General features: G+C 47.1%; 1 protein-coding gene across 1 annotated transcript in view; it reads right to left on the bottom strand.

Moving 5' to 3' along the window:
* The window catches only part of GCN1 (GCN1 activator of EIF2AK4), a gene marked incomplete at its 5' end in the record, with an annotated part of 57,696 nt that overhangs the window by 34,704 nt on the left and 851 nt on the right, over positions 1-22,141 (bottom strand). The window contains 17 exons of the mRNA XM_079718139.1: positions 833-992; positions 1,144-1,219; positions 3,251-3,343; positions 4,594-4,746; positions 6,474-6,647; positions 6,869-6,967; positions 7,250-7,300; positions 7,799-7,927; positions 8,180-8,254; positions 8,853-8,961; positions 9,091-9,159; positions 9,981-10,115; positions 10,206-10,304; positions 13,183-13,291; positions 13,777-13,908; positions 14,442-14,505; positions 17,833-17,935. Coding sequence (XP_079574265.1) covers positions 833-992; positions 1,144-1,219; positions 3,251-3,343; positions 4,594-4,746; positions 6,474-6,647; positions 6,869-6,967; positions 7,250-7,300; positions 7,799-7,927; positions 8,180-8,254; positions 8,853-8,961; positions 9,091-9,159; positions 9,981-10,115; positions 10,206-10,304; positions 13,183-13,291; positions 13,777-13,908; positions 14,442-14,505; positions 17,833-17,935 — 1,830 coding nt within the window. The remainder of the gene's footprint in view (positions 1-832; positions 993-1,143; positions 1,220-3,250; positions 3,344-4,593; positions 4,747-6,473; positions 6,648-6,868; positions 6,968-7,249; positions 7,301-7,798; positions 7,928-8,179; positions 8,255-8,852; positions 8,962-9,090; positions 9,160-9,980; positions 10,116-10,205; positions 10,305-13,182; positions 13,292-13,776; positions 13,909-14,441; positions 14,506-17,832; positions 17,936-22,141) is intronic.

A 22,141-nucleotide genomic window follows, 5' to 3' on the forward strand; every position in this document is an offset into this window, starting at 1 on the left:
GGGAAAGAAGGCAACAGACACTGGTCCAGGGGACCTACCCTGAGACTGCAAGTCTGTCACTGGCCCACATCCCTCAAGCAGGCTTAGGGAAGGAGGGAAGCAGTGAAACAGGGCACAAGGAGCATTGAATTTAGGAGCCGGGTCTTGCAGGTCAACTCCCAGTTCTGCCACCCACTGGCTGGGGGACCCTGAGCAAGTGATTTCAGCTACCAGAACCCTGGACAACTCATATAAAATAAGCATAGTAAGCCTGTCAGCCTTTTAAAGGCACTGTGAAAAACTGAAAGGGACGATGGGTAGAAAACACTTTAGAAATTATAAAGTGCTTTAAAAATGAAGTGTTTTTCAGGCTTCCCTGGTGGCACAGTGGTTGAGAGTCCGCCTGCCGATGCAGGGGACGCGGGTTCGTGCCCCGGTCCGGGAGGATCCCACATGCTGCAGAGCAGCTGGGCCTGTGAGCCATGGCCGCTGGGCCTGCACGTCCAGAGCCTATGCTCCACAACGGGAGAGGCCACAGCAGTGAGAGGCCCGTGTACTGCACAAAAAAAAAAAAAAAAAAAAAAAAAAAAAAGAAGTGTTTTTCCATTACTCAAGAATAAAAAGGTTGAGCTACATGTCATAAAACATGGGAAGAAATAAAAGCATCTGAAAAGGAAAAGGAATTATATGAAACAAGGTGTTACCCAAACTCCAGGGCAGGGCAGAAGATTCTGGCATCACACAGAGTCTGAGTGAGAACAGCCCAGGAGCAGTCTAGTTAAAATCCCACAGCATAAGCAGGGTCAACTAAGGGGGTCTGCAAGCCCCAGTTCTGCAGCCCAGATGCCCTGACCTTGTGAGAACTGAGGACAGTCTTCAGCTCCTCCAGGAGTCCGTAGGCCAGCTTGAAGCCCCCGAGAGCAGACAGCAGCTTCCGAACCGTCTGCTGGGCCTGCCTGCGCACGTGCCAGGTGCGGCACAGGAGCACCGCCACCAGAGCCCGGTGGTACTGCCTGTAGCAGAGGGACAGGGCGTCCTGAGGGAAGGCCAGGCGTGGGGCTATCCACAGCCAGCCTCCCACCCCTCACACACCGCCAGGTCTCAGGCTCCTGTCAGGGTTTGTGTCATTTGGCCCAAGGGGAAAAGTAAACGAGCCCCACGTACTGAACTTTGTTGCCTGTGAGTCTGTGCGGATGGTCAAGGAAGAGTCTCTCTGTCAGATGCAGCACGGTACAGAGGGCTGGCGGGGGTACAGAAACAGCACAAGTGTTTTTAAAATAGAGAAAACATCTAGAAAGAACTGGGAAGAGCTGGAAAATGAACACCAAAATGTAAAGGGAAAGTTACAGTTCACTAGAATTTTTTTTTAAGTTTTTATTTTATATTGGAGTATAGCTGATTAACAATGTTGTGTTAGTTTCAGGTGTACAGCAAAGTGATTCAGTTATACATACACATGTATCTAATGAATTTTCTTTTTTGCTAACTACACACGTGTATTCTTTTTTTAACATCTTTATTGGAGTATAATTGCTTTACAATCGTGTGTTAGTTTCTGCTTTACAACAAAGTGAATCAGCTGTACCCATACATATATCCCCGTATCTCCTCCCTCTTGCGTCTCCTCCCACCCTCCCTATCCCACCGCTCTAGGTGGTCACAAAGCACCGAGCTGATCTCCCTGTGCTATGCGGCTGCTTCCCACTAGCTATCTGTTTTACATTTGGTAGTGTGTATATGTCCATGCCACTCTCTCACTTGGTCCCAGCCTACCCTTCCCCCTCCCCGTGTCCTCAAGTCCGTTCTCTACATCTGCGCCTTTATTCTTGTCCTGCCCCTAGGTTCTTCAGAACCTTTTTTTTTTTTTTTAGATTCCATATATATGTGTTAGCATATGGTATTTGTTTTCCTCTTTCTGACTTACTTTACTCTGTATGACAGACTCTAGGTCCATCTACCTCACTACAAGTAACTCAATTTCGTTTCTTTTTATGGCTGAGTAACATTCCATTGTATATATGTGCCACATCTTCTTTATCCATTCATCTGTCGATGGACACTTAGGTGGCTTCCATGTCCTGGCTATTGTAAATAGAGCTGCAATGAACATTGTGGTACATGACTCTTTTTGAATTATGGTTTTCTCAGGGTATATGCCCAGTAGTGAGATTGCTGGGTCGTGTGGTAGTTCTATTTTTAGTTTTTTAAGGAACCTCCATATTGTTCTCCATAGGCACACATGTATTTTGGAACAAGCAAAAGTATATTCAATATCCTGTGATAAACCATAACAGAATATGAAAAAGAATGTATATATATGTATAACTGAATCACTTTGCTGTACAGTAGAAATTAACCATTGTAAATCCAACTATACTTCAATAAAATAATTTTTTTAATTACTATGCAGTTCTAAAAAAGAATGAGAGCGCTCATTATATACTGACGTGAAATTATTTCCAAATCTAGACAGCACAATGCATACAGTAGGAATATTAACACTTGTGTCAAGGCAGAGAACTGATACATAAGGTTATTTATTGGTATAAATATAAGATATCAAAGATACACAAGAAGCTGATAAAATTGGTTCTCCATGGCCAGGGACACTGGGTGGCTAGAGATCAAAGCAAGGGTATAACTTTCAGGGTAGACTCTCTTGGGTCTTTTTTTTTTTGTATTATGTGAATATATCTCCTATTCAAAAATTAGCTAAACATTTTTTAAACATCAGGAAGTGACTAACAGTTGTAGCTCATTAAGAGAATGTTGTGATTTGTCAGTCAAAAGGCTTTTCCAATCACCAATTAGCGGCAGATACCTCTAAGGCAACCTAGAATTTTAAACATACGTTTAAAGATCAACTGTTCCTTCTCTGCCAAGATAGAAACCAGAGGTTCTTCTATCTCCTGGTGTGGGTGGAGCCAGCCACACTTCACCAGAGCTTCTCAGCTGCCTCTCAGTGCACGAAAACCTCTACGACAGCACCAGTTACCCAGTCAGCTATAATTACACCTAATATCACAGCTCCACAACTATTAGTGCTGTCTCCACAAATCTCCCACTTCCCTCCCATTTCCCTAGCCTTCCACATCCCACAGGAGTACATTCATTTTTACAAAAGCTGAGCTGTTGGCCAGATCACTCTGCTCCAGGTTTTTGCTGAGCTGTCTGGTCAAAACAACAGGCAGTCAGGGAAGGATCCTCTCTGAAGACCCACCAAAGAGACTCGGCCCCAAACTCGACTTCAACTAAGGGGGTAGTGGCTCACCATCCTCTGAAGCCATGAGCAGGAATTTGTCAGAAGTGAAAACCTGCTTCTTCTCATCCAAAATTAGCTGCCAGAAACCGCTCAGTTTGGCCTCTGCAAGAAACAAAAGGTCACTCTACCACACAGCTCCCCACATGCCAGGGCTAGTCCCCGCCATGCTGAAGCTGCGGGGGCTGGCTTTGCTGACAGACTCTCCGCTGTTGCAGCAGGCAGGAGTTCTCCCTCAGCGGGGGCAGGTCACTCCCAGGCTCACTGTCCTCTGGTTCCGAGAACTAACCAGTTCTTCTGGTGGCATTGCCTATATGAAAAGCTTTGGTGGTTCTCTGCTGCCCACAGGAGCCCAGACGAGCTGCTTCCCACCTGGAATTCCCACCTGTTCCAGGTGTCAGGCTGAACTACTTGAGGTCCACATGTGGTGCTGTCCCCGCTCTTCCCTTGTTTGAACTCACACTGGGCCAGCTAGTGAAAACCCTTCTAGCCCTCAGGGCCCTAGTTCGAATGCTCCCTCCTTCATGAAGATTTTCCTGAAACCCAACCCCTAAACTAAAAGAAATCCCTCCTTCAAAACTGCTCTTATGCCACATTTTGCCTTAAACAACAGACAACTTCTGCATATCCTCTCTCTCAGTAAAGCAGCTTAAAATTTGCTGAAACAGGGTCATGTTCTGCCTCCCCGCCACAGAAGTAGCCAGTGCCTTGGCATATAGTCAGATGGCACACAATAATATATATGTGAAGAGCTGAACTCCATTTCTAACCACAGGAATACGTTCAGCTATGTCCCCATGCAGAGTAGGATGTAGACTAAACAAGCACAGAATACCACGTAGCCACAAAAAAAGGAAAGCCTTTGGAATCTTTTCCAAGATGTGTTCAGTACGCAATATGGCATGTATAGTATGTTACCCAGCATGTTTCGGCAATTACACATGGACCATCTCTAGACACGAAACTGGTTAATACTATCCAAGGAGGGAAACTTAGTGGCTGGAAGACAGGATGGCTTAGGGGAAGCTTTTAATGTTATACCCTACAAATGTATAACCAATTAAAAACAACGTCCCACTTATCATCTGCAGGGATGAGCCTCAGCGTTGCACTGTGCAGCGGGAGTGCAGCCAGGGGACTCTGCCACTGTCCTCCTTTGCCCTGTTGCTCCAATGCTCCAGGACAGGGGCTTGTAGATAAAATCCATCCCTGCAGGTGACAAGTGGCCCTACGGCTGCCCAGTGTGGTAAGTGGCCAAGCTAATCCTGTAAAATCCTAAATATCAAGGCACTCCTCCCAAGGACTCTGAAAGAGGTCCTTGTCTGCTAGCATCCTGGACATCTCTGGACTCTTACCAGCCTGTGAGTCAGCCATCGAAAGCTTTGAGAGCAGCAAGGCAGCAGCGACCCCTTCGGTGACTACGGGAACCTGAGTGCTTTGGGAGGCTGCCTTCTCCACTGTCTGGATGAGCAAGGGCAACAAGTCCAGGGCCTGCAACAGTGTGTCACCTGTGGAGATAGGACCAGCACCTTACAGAACACCCCAATCGCAAGGAGGCAAGATTACTTGAGAAAGGAGTTATTCACCCATCTCTGAATGGCTAACGCCCTTCAGTTACCTTTCAAATCTCTCAAATAAGTGGAATTAGAATCTAGGACTTAAATCAAACTCTACAACCATAAAGCTAGAGCTAGAAGGGTCCTTACTAATCCAATAGTCCAGGTATTCACTTGATGGATAAGGAAACAGACCAAGAGAGGTGAAGTGAGTTGCCCAAGGCCACACAGCTGGCTGAGGGAGAGCCAGGGCAAACCTCAAGTTGACTAATTTCTCTCTGGGGCTCTTATCCCACACCAGACAACCTCCGGACCCAAATCCCAAAACCAGAACCAATCTGCTGACCTATGAATTAAACTCTGTTCAAAAAAAAAAAAAAAAAGAAAAAGTAGAAACCTACTAAAACTATAGCTAAATCCATGTATGTATGTGTGTATGTATGTATGTATGTATGTATGTATTTAGGCTGGACTGGGTCTTCGTTGCGGTGCACGGGCTTAGTTGTAGTATGTGGGATCTTAGTTCCTCAACCAGGGATCGAATCCTGGCCCCCTGCATTGGGAGCATGGCGTCTTAACCACTGAACCACCAGGGAAGTCCCAACCCATGTTTTCTTAATTACTAAATTGGTATGTAGAGTATTTCACAGTGAAACAAGTATTTCATTTGGATGATGCCATGGATTTGAATCCAAGAAATGTGTATTTTAAAGGTTTATTTTATGTTTGTTTTTAAAGTATCAAGCAGAACTAGCTCAAGCTAAAGAGACTAGGTTAGACCAAGACTTGGCTATTTAGAACTCAATCTAAAATCAAGTTCAATCAGTGCAGCAAAACTGCAAACTGATACACAAGTACAGACACTGTAGAGAAGGGGGTCACCTCTCTAGGGGTAGCTCTGGAGTCTCCTAAACATTTTTTTTTTTTTTTTTGGCAGTACGCGGGCCTCTCACTGCTGTGGTCTCTCCCGTAGTGGAGCACAGGCTCCGGACGCGCAGGCTCAGCAGCCATGGCTCACGGGCCTGGCCGCTCCACGGCATGTGGGATCTTCCCAGACCGGGGCACGAACCCGTATCCCCTGCATCGGCAGGCGGACTCTCAACCACTGCGCCACCAGGGAAGCCCCTCCTAAACATTTTTTTAAACCCAGTCATCATAAGTTTAAACTTTAAGTGAAATATGAGCCCATCTCAGAGGTGGACATTAGTATTAGAGATTTTTACCTTGGGGATCAAGCTCCTACAGATTTGAAGTTTCCCCTCGCTGTGCTTGGGAAGGAGGTAGATGCTCATGCCCAAATGATAGGTTTGTTAGCACTGAAGCGAGGGCAGTGGTTGTTTCTAATAGGTCCAGTGTAAAGATTATATAATTTACACCTTATAAATCAGTCTTATCAGAATCATTTCTCCATGATTTCAGAAAACGGAGTGACAGGTTTTGGTTGTGGGTCCTCTCTGAATAAAGCTTTGTATTCTGAAGGTCTGATAAGGAGGAGAAAGAAGCCAGAATCTGTTGTGGAGACTGGGCTCTGATTCTAGGCTTTATGGATGACTAAGCTAGATGCTCCCAGTGGCTCAGGAGGAAATGATGCAAAAAAAGCTGGACCGAAAGGGAAAGCCTGGAACGGTGATGACGCCCTGAAGATCACCTCGATCACCTCTGTGAGGGAAGCATCTCACCTCGGAAGCAGACCAACATGCACTGCAGATAGGCGTGCCTCACTGCAGAGGTGGAGGTTTTAAGGCTGAAGGCTTTCTTGAACCATTCAGTGAGCTTCTTGGGCACTTCTGTGGTGAACCGGTTACACCAGAGAGCCAGGACAGAGGTGGCGTGCACCAAGGTGCCTTCGTGAACTAGGGCAAGAAGCAGAAGTCCAGTTAGCCCTATGTCTTAGACCCACGTCACATCACTGCCAGTTGCATGCGAAAGCAAGTAGGAGTAAAGGGAGAGGAAGCAGTGATGCTTCAGGGAGAGGAAGCAGGGCCTGCAGAAGGGGTTCATGGCAGGCTCCAACTGTGAAAACTGGGGGTCAAGGATGGATCCAGGCTGCACCCTCACCATGGTACACAATTACCTTCTTGCTGGAGGAAGGGGATGAACAGCTCAGCCACGGTCCCACTCAGGACTTGACTGGAAGGCCCGGACACCACGTGATGACTGACACTCCCGATCCCTGGAAGGCAGGGGATTCCCTGCTCAGCCCCTCATCAGCACAAAACTACCAACACACCAGTCTTCCTGTCGCTGCCCACCTCCCCAGCAGCCATGCCTCTCCTCTGGCCATGACTGACCCCCCACTCAATCCCCCATCAGATGTCCTGCCTTTTACAGAAGCCAGACTGGGATGTCCAAAACTGTCAGAGGTGTCAAGATCCAACGGACTCACCTTACCTAACAGTTACATTACACCTCACCTACTACTACACTTCCTACTACCCGTGGAGAAATTCTGTACCTGAGAGGACGCTCATCTTCTGGGCTACAATAGTTAGTTTTCCTTCCGAGCCTGAGAGGAGAGATAGCAAAGATTCAAAATTCACATCTGCCACATTTCCCAAGGGGGTGAATAAGGTAGTCATGTGTGTGACATCAAGATACAGTTTCTGATTCCAGAAGCAGCCTTTCTATCGTGTAGCTGGGCTTAACATCACATGTACTGGCTTTTTTTTTTTTTTTTCTAACTAAAGAAATAAATAATATGTTCTTGCAGAAAATGTGACAAACAGAAAAAATATAAAAGCAACATCTAAAAATCACCCATGTTCCCACTACCTAAAATATTATTAACATTTTGGTGTATTTCCCTCTATTTTTTCGCCCTATGCACACAATAATGCCTATGCTTAAAACTGAGATCACCCCCATCCACACTGATCTGCACATGCTTCTGTTCATTCTTGACACAAGCAAACTCAGAGCACCAAGCCCCCAACAGGTCCCGGTGCCCAAGGAAAGCCAGAGGCCACACCTTGGCCATCCGCATGCCCGGGAAGGACTTGCCCACCTCCGAGGATAGCAAACAGGTGCCTGGCCAGGGCTTCCATCGCCGAGGAGTCACTGCACTGGCGGACCAGGTTCTGCAGCGCCAGCACGGCTTCATCCATCAGGCGGGGGCTGTTGGACTTCAGCTGACCTGGACACGGAGAGCCGCAGCTCAGAAGCTGCCAAGAGCTGGGTAGCCAGGCTCTCATCTTTGTCTTCCCTGCTCCCAACTCTTCAATCCTGGCTCTGTGTTCTCATTATAAAGGATCTCAGGAAAGAAACTACACAACTGTAGTTTATTTATAAACTGAGCTGTCTCCTACCCCTTTTTGTACAACAGGGACAAGTACAACCAAAACCCAAGGTGCCGCTCCAGGGGCTGGAGAGGGGTTGGGACACTCACCAGCCAGTCCTTTCACGATGTCCAGGGCATAATGGCTGAGATCGAGAGTCACTGATGCCAACAGACTGGAGATAGCTGAGGGGGACAGAAAGCACGTACCATGTTGGCCTCCAGGGGAAATGCCCGTTTCTGCCTGACTCCCCAGCCAATGCTCAGGCCTGCTGTGCAGACACATAGGACATGACCATTCTTCATCTCTGTATGGTCACATGGTGGTCACACCTTTGTCCCACAGTTCTTCTGTAAAGCTGTATACTGCCCCATCCCAATCAGCAAAAAACTGCCCCTCCAACATTCCATCCACACCTCTTACCAAGATAAAAAGAGACAAAGACTCAACTCTCATATCCTATGGTTTCAAGTGCCACCTCCACACCAAGGTCAAACTGTCTAGAGCAGAGGTTCTTAACCTGGTTTCCGGAAGGTTCTTAGACCTCTAAAAATGTATGCAGTATTTTAAGTGGGTATACTTTTGTGCATTCTTCCAGCAAGAGGGCCCATTACTTTCAACATACTCTCAAAAGGGTCCCTGATCTCTCTCCCAAGAGTCCAATGAGGTAAACAGTGAATACATCTGCCCCCGCCCCGAGCACTTCCTGCTGCCAAGAAGTGGGGACCCGGCTTATCAGGCAACTTCACCTCCCTCCCACCATCCTGTTTGGCAGGAACCTACTTTCAAGAACATTCTCTGGACTCCTCAGTAAGGCCTTCTGTATGGTGGGCAATATCAGATCCTTAAACTCCGAGTGGGACATGTATCGGAGCAGAGGGGGACAGTGATCCTACAAAGAGAAAGGAGTCAGGCGCCCAGCCTTCGTGGGGACAGACCAAGAATAAAGGATGGTTCTGAATCACAGAATTTAAAATGGGACTTAGCTTGCCCAGGTGAGTAAAGGCCACCTCACACTCACCAACAGATACTTCTGAGGCTTTACTTTGCTCATCAAGATGTTCTTCATATAAAAATCCAGCAGCGCACTCTAGGGAACACAGAGACCTGGTCAGACCCTGACGTTCTGAGATCCCTCTCGTGGGAGTGCTTCTAAAAAGTACCAATCGGTGCCCAAATGTCACGGTGTCAAGCATGAAGATCCCAGTGATCACGCCATTCCCCATCTAAAAGCCTTCCACAGCTTTCCATGGCTCCTGGGAGCAAGTCCAAGTCCTTGGCATGGCTCACAGGCCTACCTGCTACCCCCTTTCACCCAGACACCCATGTGCCCCTCCAACCGCACTTGCCTCCTCTACGTTCCTGCCCACACGCTGCTTTCTCTGCCCAAAATGCCCTTCCTCCCCTCTTGACCTCGTTAATGCTTATTCACCCTTTAAGTTCCTTCATTAGAGATGTGTTCCCTGACCCACAGCCTAAGACAAGTCCCAACGACAGAGTATCACAGCCTCTTGCGCTTTTCCTTTGCAGCGTGTCTCACAGAGATAATGAGATGACGATATGTCTAACGGCAGCCTCCTCAGATTCAGTCCTGCCCGGGAAGGGATCACAGCTCCCTCACGCACTGCTGCATCCCCAACACCTGGCACAGAGCTTGGCACAAGGCAGATGCTCAGTGGTGGGTGAATAAATGACTGCATGAACAGGTAAATCATCATCCCGTTAACTATGGCAGGATCCATCCCAAGCCACAACTGGAGGGGAAATTTTCCAGCTCCTCAAAGTTCATATATCACCATGAAAGGCCGGGGTCCCAGGTAAGAAAACCAACAAACTTCAGATAAGGCCAGCAGCTGGGGGCCACCAGGGCAAAACAAGCTCCCCCTCCTTCCCTCCAGAGAGTCCACTTGCCTTGTGCCGATTGACCACGTCCATCTCCTTGTGGCTCGTGCAGAACTGCACCAGCAGCCCCAGCATGGCTGCATAGTTCTGGTTGGGTTCTAGGCTAAGAATGGCCGACAAGTATTGTTCCACCAGTCCCGGGTTCTGAAGAGGAACGGGTAAAGCAGGTGTATCAGACGGCAGTGGAGGTGGTATGGAAGAAGAAAGGCCCGCCACCGTGCTGCCTCCTGTCACCTCTTTCCACAGCTTGGTGAGCTTCTTCACAGCACCATCCACGGCGTGCTTGTGGGAGCCGCCTAGCACCTCCAGCAGGAGCAGGCACTGCACCTCTACCTGCAGGGACAGGGAGGCTCAGGTCCGGACGTAAGATGGGAGCGGAGATCCCATGGCCCTCATAGCCTGCCCAGGACCTTCGTCAGGCCCGCCAGAACCTGAGGTCATCTCCGCCAGGCCTCTCCCACTCAATTCCAGCCAGATCCTCTTCCCTCCACCCCCTGCCCCCCCCACTTAACCCTGTCCTGGAACTACATCTGTTCACTCAAGCATTTCGTTAATAAGTATTTGTTGAGCACCTACTATGAGTTAGACAGTAAAAACACCTGGAGAATAAGACAGACACGGTCCTTGCTTTCATGCACCTCATAGTCCAGAGAGAGAAAAAGATACTAAACAAATAAACACACAAATGAATACATAATTCCAGCAAGGTTAAGTGCCATGTGAGAAAAGGATAAGCATTCTGTTTCATATATTTCTTCATCTGCCTTGACTATTCCTTCATTAATTCTACAAGCAATGAACGCTGATGAAGTGGCAGGCACTATGCTAGGCACTGTGGATACAGAAGTGAACACTGATATGCTGATCCTGCCTGTGGGGGGGGCCCACTATCCAACCCAGAGTGAAGCACCTAATAGGTGCTCAATTAAAAAGCCTCACAGAGACTGTATGTAGCACAAACACCCAAGGTCACCGGTGAGCAGTGTGGACTGCCACCCTGAGAAAAAAGGCATGCTTAAGAAGTCTGCCAAATTCCATTTGCATGTGTACAAAATGGCAGATGTACAAAGTTATTCATGGCAACAATTTTTTATAACAAAAGACTGTAACAACATAAGTGGTCATAAACAGGGAACTAGTTATATATATACCGTGGTACATCCACTCAAAGGATTAGTAAACAGTCATAAAGAATGAGAAACTCTATATAATACTCTGGAACAAATCTAAATCCAGTTAAGGAAAAAAACACAAGGCGAAGGAAAAAAGTTTGTATGTATGCTACCACTTGTATAAAAAGGTCTATTTAGTCATATACACAGAGAATACCTCTACTACATAAGAAACTAGTAATAGAGGGGGACCAAGATGGCTAGGGAAGGGGTGGGAAGGAAACTGGTATATCATTCTACACCTGTTGAATACTGAACCGATTTTTTATTTATTTATTTATTTATTTATTTATGCGGTACGCGGGCCTCTCACTGTTGTGGCCTCTCCCGTTGCACAGCACAGGCTCCGGACGCGCAGGCTCAGCGGCCATGGCTCATGGGCCCAGCCGCTCCGCGGCATGTGGGGTCTTCCCGGACCGGGGCACGAGCCCGTGTCCCCTGCATCGGCAGGTGGACTCTCAACCACTGCATCACCAGGGAAGCCCTGAACCGTTTTTTTAAAAATTATTATTAAAATAGCTTTTTAAGCTTGCTGATATCACATTCAGAACTATATTGCTGTTCTTTCTTCCTGGAACGTTCTAACCCTTAATCTGGGCATGGTTTTTTCTTTCATATCCTTCAGGTCCCTGCTCAAATGGTACCTCCTCCAAAGGCCTTCCTCCCACCATTACCGTCCACCCACTCTCTCTATCCTCCTGCCTGCTTTTCTGCTGCACGACTCTACACCTTGTCATTTATATGTAGACTTGTTTGCGTCCACCCTCTCCCCACGACTGAAAGCTATGAGAAAGTAAGGTCCTCTCACCTGTCCCCTGTTTCAGCCTCAGCTCCTCGAACAGCACCTGACACGCAGAGGGCCCTCAACAAATACTTAAGGGACTGAATGAACTACTCCTATGTGTACAGTCAACATCAGCAACGAGCAAAGGAAAAACCCAGATTCAAGACACAGAAAAAACCACCACGGTTTCAAGCTCCTGACGCATCCTGTCCCATAAACACAACACTCCGGGGTTGACCCCTCCCGCTCACTAACCCACACTGACTTACCTTGGATAACGGTTATAAGAATTCATTGGAGACGTGCTAGTGAGGGAGCCCATGATAAACCATCTTACAAGAAGGCCTTTTGGTAACAATGGAACCCACACTCTGAAGGTGGTTTTCCAGCATATCCACTAGCTGTGAGGTTTCAGTGTTCTTATCCTTCCATCAACTGCTGATGGCCAATCTATGGTCATCCCCAGAAGTATGCTGGATAAGCTTCCAGGGATGAGGCCTCAATAAGTCTTACGAGCTGGCTGTGCCAGGCAGGGATGCTCACTCCTCATTTACCTGCACAGCCCTCTGTAAGTTTCTACTGCCCTTTCACACCTCTTCTGAGCCCATCCTCATGGCAACTCTTTGAGGTGGATGGGTGAGTGGTACTTTTCCCCATTTTTGCAGCAATGGGAAATGGGCTCTGAAATTAGGTATCTGGCCAAATCTCATGGCCAAGAGTCAAATCCATACCAAGATCCTCAGACTCCTTTTTTGTTAAACCGTAAGACCATCCCTCTTGCCCTCCACTAAGCATGTCTAGGCATTCAAAAGAATCTCCCAACCTGGCCTATTGGGCCATCTCTGGTTAGCAGGCATGCTGAAAGGCAAGACAGGGAATGTGCAAGGAGCAGGCATAGAATGGGAGGAGAGAATCGGTATTTTCTGGGTTACTTGTTTTCTGCCTGTCTTCCCCATTCTGGCCTGTCACGTCTTCCACATATGCCATGAAGGCAGGGACCACGTTTCTCTTGCTCATCACTGTATTCCCAGGGCCTAGCACCATGCCTGACCCAGGAAAGCTCAAAGATATTTGATAAATAGACGAATGTTATTATGCTGCACTCATGCCCATCCACCAAAGTCACACACCTCAGGGTAACTCAAAGTGCCTGGTCACCCAGCACTAAGAGCGCTGGCCAGAGAAGGTGCTTAAACATGTCCCAACTCTGTGCAGAGAGCTGACCGGCACGCCTGCAAAGACTCGGGGAACCTACCAGTTTGTTCCAGATGTCTCCTTGCCGCTTGGCTCTCGAGGGAAAGACAATGCGCACCAGTAGGCAGGTCCAGGACAGGGCCAGCAAGGCAGCCGAGCCACTGCTCTTACTGAAAGGGGAGGGGAGGGGGGGATGAGGTCAGAGCAGCAGCCTGCATCTTGAGGACGAATGCTCACTGCAAGGCCCGGCCTGCTATGCAAGACCCTCCACTGACCTAACTGGAACTGGAAATTTGTTCCCCACAAGTCATCTGTGACAACTCAGGACAAGGAGTGCCAAACTCCCACCTCTTAGCACTCAACTCACAACTATAAATCAAAAGGATGGTTTCCTCCATTCAGTGCCTAGTGGGCATTTGGTTTCTCCTTAAAATGGCCTTACTTCCACTGGTTTCCCAACCCTGTTCCTCAGGAAAGTGGTTTCTCCGCTGGGCCTGACATCTTGGCTTCTCCGTCCATTCAGAAGGCAGACCGCTGGCGCCCCTCAGAGTTGCAAAGGGGAAAGGGGCAGGCGTGTTCGCGCCTGCTCATCCGCACCGGCTTCTCACGAGTAGGACTCCACCACCCCCAGTGGGCCATCACCTTTACCTCTTACCTGGGGACACCTGCTTTGGAGCCAATGCCTGAAGACTGCAGAGAGTGCAGAAGGTTCTTAGCAGTGGCTTCTGGCTGGGCCTCAGCCAACTGCTGGATTGCTGCCTGCAGAGCCCTGCGTGAGGCTGCATCTCTAGGAGGAGGAAAGAAGGGGAAGGTGAACGTGTGGACTCGGGGCAGGGTTGGGGGGCTTAGGCCAAGCCTGGTCTTTCTCAGGAAAATTAGACTGCACTGTATTCCAGTGGGTCATAGATGATGCGATTAGGAAGTAACTGGATAAATCTACCTCATCTGAGAGTTCTGGAAGCATCTAATAAGGGCAAATGAGCCTTAAGGCTGTAAGCAAACATCTACCTTTAGGGAACACTTCCTTTAGGCCTCAAACTAGGCCAAGTGCTTTTACACACATGACCGGTGCCAGCGTAGAGACTGAGCACTCAACGTGGCAAGCAACGTTCCAAGAACTTGACTCTTACTGACAACCACCTATGAGGTAGATAAAAGCATCATCCCTGTTCTGCAGATGAGGAAACTGAGGCACAGAGAGGTTCAGTAACTTGCCCAGGACCCAGGCAGTCTGGCTCCAAAGCCTGGGCTCTAACCACTACCCTATACCACATTTCTGCACAAACTGCTCTGGACACTGGGCCTTTGATCGGGACTCGCCTGTATCGATGCAGAGTCAAGCAGAATAATTTGCAGAGGCCTTTCACTGCTCCCTCCGGCAGATCTAAAACCAAAGATTACACAGAGGTTAATAAAATAAAATCTACTTCCTGGGCATCTGCTCGAGCCAGGCATTCTGCTGACATGATCTCTGCCCACTAGACACTCCCCGGGCGTTTCAGATAGAATTCCCAACAGGAAAAAGTAATGACAAAATAGGACTCTAAAGAAACATCTAGCACGGGAAGGCTCTTGGACAGACATCTGTTAAATGAATGAAACTAAGGCAAGACAAGTGGCCTCGAAATTTAACATGCTGTCGAGTGGAGGTGCTAGAGTACAGGAAACGTTCTGCTTCTTGATCCGGGTGCTGGTTACATGGCTGTGTTTAGTTTGTGATAATTCAGCGACCTCTTCACTTATGATATGTGTACTTTTCTTTATGTACGTTCTAACAATTGGTTTTAAAACATAGGACAAAACTTAAGTACTATGAGGGATCAGAAAAGAGAAGAACACCTATAACAGAGAGGTTTCTGAAGATTTTAAGGGCACGGAAGCTTGGCCTAACAGATGAGTAGGCTGTGGACAAATGGAAAGAGGGGCCTGCATGCAGAGTGGTGTTAACAACATGAGCAGAAGCGCCCGGGATAAGAAGGCACAATGCCTGTGCAGGGCGCATGAGGAGGAGGAGGAATAACAACACCCAACACTTAACCGGTGCTCATGAGGCATCAGGCCCTGCTCTAAGCATTTTATATACATTAACTCAATTCCTGTAAGGTGGGTACTGCAATTGAGCTCATTTTTAAGATGAAGAAACCAAGGCATGGAAAACCAAGCACGCCAGCTGAGTGAAAGAGAAACTGGTGAAACAATAGCGCTCAGTAATGGAGAGCCAACCTGTGACAGGTTCTGCATGCCAGACTGAAGCCTGCAGACAAAGAGGGGAGGGTCTGACACGGGGAAATGTACGCTGAGTGTCAGACCGGCCAGCGTGGGAGGCACCGAGAGCAGGAGGCCCACAAAGGGTTTGCACAGGGCCTCACACTTCAGGCACCCGAACGATGGGAGCATGGGGAATGAAGGAGGGGCGGGCACCCAGCTCCCCCAGGGCCCTGAGCCTGGTACTGGTCCATCTGATTTGAGGCTACCTCAGTAACGGAGGAAAAGAGTGACTGGAGCCGGGAACAGGTTGTGGCTAAGAGAACAGTAGTAATAACAGCTAACAGACACTGGGCATTGACCATAGCCAGGCACTGAGTCAAGCACCGTCCCCATGTGTTCTCATTCACGCCTCACTCCAAGGAGACAGGCTCACAGGTTAAGTAACCTGAACCGGGTCCCACAGCCTGTAAGTGGCAGAGCCATGGCCAGAACGCAGAGCCCTTCACCTCTGACTCTGAACTAGACGCCTGTGACGGGAAAGATCAGGCACAGCAGACACCGCCTCAGAGTCTCAGGCTTCAAGTACAGGGAGGCAGGACTGCGGAGAGCATCAGAGGCCTCAGGGCCAGACTAGGCTGAGCCAGGCCGACCACCCACATCGACAGCTCTGAGGAAGACTTCAACTCCTCGCCCTGGCAGAAAACACCTTGCACCACTGCACCACCTCTGATGAACTCACCTGGTGACCTGCTTGCTACCCTAACAAAAGGAGAGGCCAGAAGAGCTATCACTATGCAATGACTCCTCCTTAGACTCAAAATTAGGAAATTGAGAATTAACAATTTCATATGGGAGGTTAACTTCCACCAATCAACTTGTATATCAAAGACTACTAAACATTTTACAAACGTAATTCACCCTGAATTGTAGAATTTCAGGGTGACTGAAGAGTAAAATCACCCTGAAAAGGCCCTGAGTAGTTCATAAACTTCACCCACACATGTCGAACTCCTTAACTCCACAAAATGGGGAAAAGTGTAGTATTCAGCAGTTACTTAGCAGGGAGTCAGCCATTATGGTTCAGGGAGTCCAGCTAGGGTCTGTCACATGGCAGTCTTTTCTAACTAGAACTCTGTTCAGAAGTGACCAGAAAGACTTTTGAAGGTGCCATAACACTCATATGCTAAAGTTTTGATCCACAGGAGAATCTCTCAGACGCTCACAAACAGCAATTTACACACTACTTTAACAAGCGTGGGTATGTAACCAGGCAACAGTAGATCAGAAGCAGTGAATGAGAATGGGGGTGAGAGGGTGGCAGGAAGTAGGCTTTTTCCTAACAACAAGTGAAAGCTGACAGAAACGGAGACCCAATTCTATACCGCCATGGTTCTCAAACTGCAGCGAACACAGGAATCACCTGCGGGCTTGTTAAAACACAGACGCTGGGTTCCACCTGCAGGGTTTTGGTGAATAGGAGTCTCTGGGGTGGAGCTGAGAATTTGCATCTCAAACAAGTTTTGAGGTGATGCTGATACTGCTGGTCTAGGGACCACATTCTGAGAACCAATGCTGTATAGTAAAAACACACCAAAAGGAAACTCAAAAACTAATGAGCATTTATTGGTTGAAGGCACACTAGTCTTATGCACGCCCCATAATTTGCAGCAAGAGCCCTCGGGTTATAGTACAGAATCAGGGTAACTACATGTGCTCAGCATTTCCCAAAATGCGCTGCCCAGACCCTAAACAGGTTTCTGGCAAAAAAGAGGTTCAAGGAAGCACTGGATTAAAATGTGACATCTGGGCTTCCCTGGTGGCGCAGTGGTTAAGAATCCGCCTGCCAATGCAGGGGACAAAGGTTCGAGCCCTAGTCCGGGAAGATCCCACATGCCGCGGAGCAACTACTGAGCCTGCGCTCTAGAGCCCGCGAGCCACAACTACTGAAGCCCGTGAGCCTAGAGCCCGTGCTCCGCGACAAAAGAAGCCACCGCAATGAGAAGCCCACGCACCACAACGAAGAGTAGCCCCCACTAGCCACAACTAGAGAAAGCCCGCGCGCGGCAACGATGACCCAACACAGCCAAAAATAAATAAGTTAAAAAATAAAAGAAATAAAATGTGACATCTCACAAACTTACATGATCTTGGAATCCTTTACTAGCCAATCACTTGATAACATCTTGCTTGTTTTCACGGAACACTGACTGGGAAAAATGGTGCCCCCGGTCATAAAGAAAATGTTTTTCCATCCAATATATCACTTAAGAAAGATTGTTGGTATCTTTTAGAACTATTTCCAATGAAAATGGTTAAAACTGGTAAAAAGGTTTGGCGCCTAGAAAGATAAACTCTCCACCAACCCAACTGTTTCCGTGCAGATTATAACAAGCAAATACAGACAGTGAAGACAGAAGTTGCTGTGAGGGGAAAAGAAGGCCATGGTTCTAAACAGAGAACCCAGTTTAGTTTGAAATGAAATCAACGAAATGAAAACAAATACCTTTTCCAGCAACACATTTCCCCAGCTCACTGAGGATTTCTCTCCGTTCCTTCACACTGGCTGTTGTCACCTTCCCTGCAAAACGCTTTAGTGTCTCAGAAACCTGTGAAGACCAAGCCCACAGTGAAAAATTTCAGCAGTCAAACTACAAAACATTGCGGGGCAGGGGTGGGGGGAGACAGAGAGAGAGAGAGCGAGCTGTGGGAGGTGCGGAACTCAGTGAAGCTCTCTCTAACCCGGGGTTTCTCAACCTCCACACTCCTGACTTTGGGGGCTGCCTTTACACATCGTAGGATTTTGAGCAGCCTCTACCCAATGGACACCAGTAGCAGCACCCCATCCTCCCACCACAGCTGCGGCAACCCCAACTGTTTCCAGACATTGTCAAACATCTCCTGGGGGACACAATCACCCCCAGTTGAGTGAGATGTACTGCTTTTAACCCAACCAGTCAGCCACTCAGTATACCTCATTTAAACTTGGACAAAAAGAGGCAAGGTCAAAGGCAAAGACCTCAGGACAGAAAATATCCCTTCCAAACTATGCAAAATCTAGGGAGGGCCTACTAAATGCCGGGTATGTTCCCTTTATATTATCTCTTGTAAAACTCCCATAAGGAGGAGTATCCTAGCAAGTCATAAGCACAGCTGGCTAGCGGGTAAAAGGTCAAGAAATTGAATCCCAGCTCTGCCTCCTACCAGCTGTGGAAACTCAGTCAAATTATATCATTTCCTTGACTCTCAGATTTCCCATCTATACAATGCAGGTAACAGCAACTACCTCATGACTGTTAAACAGAGACTAAATGAGATAGTGTATGTAGAGCATCTACCTCTCATCCCAAGCACAAAATCAGCTACTACTACCAGCAAGCCTTCCAGAGAGGCACCATATCCCCATTTCACAGGTGATGAAGAAACCAACTCCCAGAGAGGAAGCCACTGCTCAGACTGGACTTGTGGGCCACAGCACCTGCATTTCTGAAACTAAACCTGAAAACAACAGGTCTAAAAACTGATGCTAACAAGTCCTTAGCTTTCAACCACCATCCATGTTACCACAACTGCATCCCCTGCACAGGGACATGAGCATGAGACCTAGAAAGAGGGGCGGTTTGCAAATATTCCTGAAAATCTGCTCCTGAACAATATTCTACAGGCTACAAAGCAGGCAGGTTGTGGATACATGAGCAGTTGAGCAGGGCATAATAAGACCCCAAGTGGGTAACACCCATCCTCTTTTTCTTTTGAGGGTATTTCACGGACAGGCCTTATTAGTAGAATAAGACTCAAGGGTGCATAGAGAGAGAAAGTAATACTGAGTTCTTCTTACAGATAAATCCCTGCTATAATTCTATTAGCAATGAATAAAATCATGTCCAAAACTGTCTTCTACACAAATTATTTGTTTTAATATTGTCTCTTGTTTTTATAGTCACTCACGTATATAATTAAAGAGTCAAAAAGTTCTGGGAGGTTTGCTCTAAAAATCAGGCGCATGCCCTCACACACAAGGACAATCTCTTTCACCAATATTGGCTGATTATTTCGGTAGTTATCGCCATATCTCTAAATAATTTGCTTGTGCTGCTACTTCTGCCTTTCTACCAAAGACCTCTCTCCCTCTTCAACTCCACCAGAGACCCTCTCCACATCCCTGACACAATTCCTTTGTTTCATAATATGGGTTAGCCCAGTAATTCAGTGTTTACATTATATGCAAATGGTATTCAATTTCCATTTAATAAAGTGTTTACTCTCTTGCACAGCTTTTTAAAAATTAACCCTGGAGTTAAATAACGGCTCCCAATGCCCATTCCCTCCTCACCTCAGTTTGCCTTGTTTTATCTGTTCTAATTAATAATTCAATCCCAAACTTTCTGCCACTTGTCTAAATCTCAATACATTTAGGCAGACCAGGTATTCTACCAAATTCCACCTTCCTGAAGAAGCCTCTCCCAGTGCTTTCCGACCTGCCCCAATTTGGTGGGTGATCTCCTACAGCTGGGACTCTATCACCCTGAAAATGTACTCTTTCTTGTGTATGGGTAAAGTACATCCTCCATCTCGTGAAGTCCTTGCAAGTTTGAAAATGTTTTGGCCTCCTACCTGAAGTTTGTCTGGGTACAGAATTCTAGGTTGAAGTTTTCCTAGAATACTGAAGACCTTTCTTCACTGAGTTCTAGCTTTCAGTACTGTTGGGAAACCCAACGCCATTCTGGTTCTTGATCCTTTGTCTGAGACCTGATTTTCCCCCCCTGGAAGTTTCTAAGATCTTCTTTTTGAGTCCAAGGTTCTAAAATTTCACATTAATGTGCTTTGTTGTGAGTCTGTTTCCAACCATTGTACTGAGCATTTTTGATCTGAAAACACATGCTTCAGTTCACAGAAAGTATGCTGAATTATTTTGTTGATGATTTCCGTGGATATTGGACCTCCCACACTTTTGTGTGGCCCTGTTTTACACAAAACAAGTTTTCTCCAGAGAGAAAACTTCCAGGCTTTTGCCAAGATGGAGAAAGAAAGCTGGGGCTCTGACTGCATCTGAAAAGGGCTTTCAACCAATCCTCCTAACTTAGCCCCTCCCCACTCACCCTCACTTCCAGAGGTTAGCTGATACCACCAATTCCCAGCTGTCAGAGATTCTGCAACATAAATCAGGTTGGTTCTCAGCTTTCCTAACTTGGCTTAGGATTCATTTCCCTTGGGTCTGCTGAATCCTTTACCGCTTATCACTTTCTAGCTTCCAAAAGTTTGCTGCTATTGTCTGCTTCCCATTCTCCCAATTCTCATTTTTTCCCCCAACTCTTTACTAGTTTTAGTGAGGCTGGAGGAGATAGCAAAAATAGATGCATATATATAATCCACCCTCTACCTAAAATTCTCACATAGCTGTTTTTCCATGCTAATATTAAATTCCTGGCTATAGTTTCTCCCCCAAAGATGAAAGAGCGTTTCAGGTTCAAGGCTCTTTTTCTTAATCAGAAAATGAATGTTACCCACTTGGGATCCTGTCAGAATAAAACTGAGGAAGATCCTTCAGAGAAGTCATTTGCTGGTGAGATCAGATGCAAAGAGCTTAAATGTTCACAGGTTTCTCTCTAGAGGAGCACCGTCCAGTAGAACTTTCTGTGTTGATGGAAATGTTCTTTTGCACTGTACAATGCAGTAGTCACCAGCCACCTATGGCTACTGGTGCACTGAAATGTGGCTAGTGCAACCGAAGAACTGAATTTTTAATTTCATTTAATTTTAACTAACTTAATTAGTCGCTTGGCTATTAATTAACTGGCTACCATACTGAACAACACAGCACTAGAGAAATTTTTTTTTTTGCATTTGAGTTTTAATGTTACACAGCGTGTATTCTCCCAATCCTTTTCAAAATACCCAAGAGACTATGCTTTTCTTTACAACATTCACTATAACAAACTTGGAACAAATTACCAGCCCCTGGGACTTCCCTGGTGGTCCAGTGGGTAAGACTGCGCTCCCAATGCAGGGGGCCCGGGTTCGTTCCCTGGTCGGGAACTAGGTCCCCACATGCGAGCCACAACTAAGAAGTCCTCATGCCGAAACTAAAACCCGGCGCCGCCTAAATAAATAAATATTAAAAAAAAAAAATTACCAGACCCTCCCTTGCACAGGAAACTCAAAATTCGCATCTTTTGAATGCTCAGCTTAAGGAATCACTCTCTGGCCTCAGGGCCTCCCTATCAAAATCAATTAAAATCTCCTCACCCCATACCCAAGTGAGCCACGCTGTCCTTTAGAGACCCATTTCCTTCTCCCATAATATCGTCTTTTCACCCTAAAACACGGCTAAAAGGAGGATGGGGTGGAGGAAAAAGGTCTTCCCTTAACTATGAGGTACTTCACAGGTGATAACACTCAGGGTGACAAGACTTCCTGAATTGTGACAGTTCTTTTATCTAACGCTGCATCTAATAACAACCATCAACATATATGGAGTCCTACTTTATTTCACTGACTCCTCACAACAACCCTACACGACAGGTACTAGTTTAGCCCCATTTTATGGATGAAAAGACTGAGAATTGGCAGGGTTAAGAAACTTGCCCAGCGTCTCAGAGAAACTGAAACTGACCAAGACTCCCAACTCAGATCTGTGTGAATCCAAAGAATATGCTATAAATCCCTGCACATGGTAGGTGCTTGAGAAATATTTGCTGAATACAAAGTTTAAGAGGGAGTTGGCGTTGGCCGGGGCTCACTGCTGGAGGGCTTCGGAGAAATGGAGCAGAGACTCCCTGAAAGGGGAACTTCGGCAACTCCGGAATCGGGGAGGG

This window comes from Hyperoodon ampullatus, assembly GCF_949752795.1.
Source record: "Hyperoodon ampullatus genome assembly, chromosome: 13".
Taxonomy (NCBI): Eukaryota; Metazoa; Chordata; class Mammalia; order Artiodactyla; family Ziphiidae; genus Hyperoodon; species Hyperoodon ampullatus.